We start from the raw sequence: 2,964 nt of genomic DNA, 5'->3' as shown, positions 1-2,964 counted from the left end.
ACATGTGCAAACCTACCTGACATCGCAACATTATCTGGTTTAACTATAATATAATAATTTAAGAGTTAAACATTAGAAATCATGTTATTGTTATTAGTCTTTGAACAAATCACCTGCATATTGATGGATGAATCACAGGCAGAACAAGAAGGCATAATAATCTATCTGCTGAATCCAGCAGCTTGTGACTTTTAGAACAAGTTTAAGCATATTTTGCTTGGAGTAAAAAGGAAGGATATGACGGGTTTTCGGATTTGGCTAAACAACTTATGTTTCCTCATTTGTTAATAACAACCGACCAATCCTTTCTCTGAAAAAAATGAATCTAAATTTCTCTTAACTAACATTTCATCCCATCTTTAATTAATGTGGACTTTAACTAGACTAGTCTATGGTTTGATTTAAACCATTATATTGCAGCTCAGGCTCAAGGCTCCTACTTATTAGGTCTTGCTCTCACGTCTGTGAAAATAAAAAAATTAGCTGGGAAAAGGAGGGATTTAGAGCAATAGAATTAGCCTTTAAGAGCAATACACCAGTCAGGAAAGAAAACAAGAGAGAAACAAGTTGATATCAACACAAAGCAGACATCTCTGCAAGTTTTTATTTTCTTCAATCGAAGTATTTAAAAAACTACAAAAGAATTGGATCATTTTCTGAAAACCCAGCTATCCAACTCCAGCAAAGATCCATATATAAAGAACCAGAATGAATGTAATAATTTACGGCACAGGTAAATCAGAACACCTCAATCCAAAATACTTTTTAGTTAAAAAAAAAACAACAACTTAAACTGCAATAACCTTTAATAGAAACACTTTAAAAAACAGAAATAAACATGAAGCAAACACATTCTGACTTTTGCTCCACAATTCAGTTTAGAACTCTTCGCCCTCCTCATCTTCATCTATACCGTCGTGCCCCACCTCCTCATAATCTTTCTCCAGAGCAGCCATGTCCTCTCTGGCCTCAGAGAACTCCCCCTCCTCCATGCCCTCGCCCACATACCAATGGACAAAGGCCCTCTTGGCGTACATCAGGTCAAACTTGTGGTCGAGACGCGCCCAGGCGTCAGCGATGGCTGTGGTGTTGCTCAGCATGCACACGGCCCTCTGAACCTTGGCCAGGTCTCCCCCAGGAACCACGGTGGGAGGCTGGTAGTTGATGCCAACTTTGAAACCAGTGGGACACCAGTCCACAAACTGGATGGTGCGCCTGCTTTTCATGGTTGCGATGGCGGCGTTGACATCCTTCGGCACCACATCCCCTCTGTACAGCATGCAGCAGGCCATGTACTTGCCGTGGCGGGGATCNAATTAAACACATAGAAAACCACAGGAACATACATAAATCCCTTTCAAGACAGATAATGGTAAAAATAACCAAGCAGGACAGAGAAAGGACAAAAAGACATAAAAAAAATGGTAAAAAGATATATAATTGCCTGATAAGTTTCAAACAAATGTATACAAAAACTACAAACATTACAAATAGATTTTCAGACTAAAAAGTAGTTGTCACAACAAATGTCCTTTTGCTGAAAAAGAAAAGTGAGGAAAGCCTAGCATTAACATTTTGAAATGTAATGGAACCCCCCTCTAACCAGAAGTGCTATTGCACTTCTGGTTAGACCTAAACTGCATTTCGTTGCCTTTTACCTTTTCCCAATGTCATGACAATAAAGTTGAATCTAATCGAATCTAATCTAATTTAATGTTTAATGCAGAGTAGTTTCAGTGATCTATGGAGACAGACAGGAGATGGAGGAGCCATGGATGGAGATGTTTTGCTTCAGTGGGATCTGACCAGCTCACCATTATAGAATCCATGGGCTGTACATGCAAAATCTGATTTCTGAGGATTAGGGTTAACTTTTTTCTGACTGATATGAGACGTTATTATTTTACCCGAAGTCTAATATTAAAATTTCTACTCCAATGCGTTTCCAGGAAGCTGCTAGTTACTTGTTCCTTTTGGCTCAGCTTAGTTTTGTAATCCACTGTTGCTGTTTTTCTTTTTTGAAGTACAATTTCAACATGGGAGATAGCAGCCCTGAGGACTGTTTTAGATATTTGCATGACATTCCACAGATGTGAGAAACTCAAGGCAGATTTTATTTGTAGTTTATAATTCTAATAAGGCGTTAGTTGAAACCATGTGGCCAAGTTGTTCAGTAGAATGAGTTCTCAAATCATAATGCAGTTTTTATGTGGTAATAGATCCAACCTTTAACCTCTATTCTACAGTGAAAGTGTGAGGAGAATCATAATGATTGTTCAAATGAAAAATAATAAACAAAATAGCTTTATTTTTCTGAGGCATTTTTATACTGTAGTTTTTGGAGGTTCTACGCATCAATACATAAGAAAGTAACTAAGTTCTGAAAAATATACAGAAAGGAATTGATATTATGAATATAATTTGGATTTTTGAAAACTTTTAAATGCATGTTCTTTTGATTACTTAGGTATTTTTCAAAAGTTAGTACTTCAATATTATAACTTTAGTAGATGTTTGACGGAATAAATTTAACTTGTAGTTAAGATTGGACATCTTTTTTGACAATGCTTAAATTATTCTCTGTGGGGTTCGGGTTAGAATAATGTAATGATAATGTAATATACTGCTCTAATTTATATTATTTAAACATCTCAGTAAGGTCTCTCAGCAGAGGGAAGCACAAAGGGATCTAAACATTTCCTGGTAGATGGCTTTGCTGACTTTGTACGAAAGGAAACCTTGGTGGAAACTTCACTCAAGTCTCTAGCAATCATGTTCTTTTTTCCCCCAGCAGATTTTCCTTCCACTTAACTTTCTTAACTCTCTAATGATAAACCTTTAGCTTCTGTAGCAATAGGGGTTTGGAGTGTCACAAAACAGCATTCTTCTTCACTCAGATGTTACATACGTATTTAATATCTCGTTTTATTTGGCTTAATTAAAAATAACATTTTCTGAGAAGCT

The 2,964-nt window shown here is 36.6% G+C and overlaps 1 protein-coding gene across 1 annotated transcript; it reads right to left on the bottom strand.

The window, feature by feature from the left end:
- Positions 1-669: 669 nt before the first annotated feature.
- On the bottom strand, positions 670-1,316 carry LOC107090233 (tubulin alpha chain; the record flags this gene model as incomplete). Its single annotated transcript, XM_015383505.1, has 1 exon — positions 670-1,316. A coding segment is annotated over one exon (438 nt), but the record flags the coding sequence as incomplete, so codon positions are not given.
- Positions 1,317-2,964: the final 1,648 nt, after the last annotated feature.

This window comes from Cyprinodon variegatus, unplaced genomic scaffold (assembly GCF_000732505.1).
Source record: "Cyprinodon variegatus isolate N-32 unplaced genomic scaffold, C_variegatus-1.0 Scaffold286, whole genome shotgun sequence".
NCBI classification, from domain to species: domain Eukaryota; kingdom Metazoa; phylum Chordata; class Actinopteri; order Cyprinodontiformes; family Cyprinodontidae; genus Cyprinodon; species Cyprinodon variegatus.
This window is presented reverse-complemented; position numbering and strand designations above follow the sequence as displayed.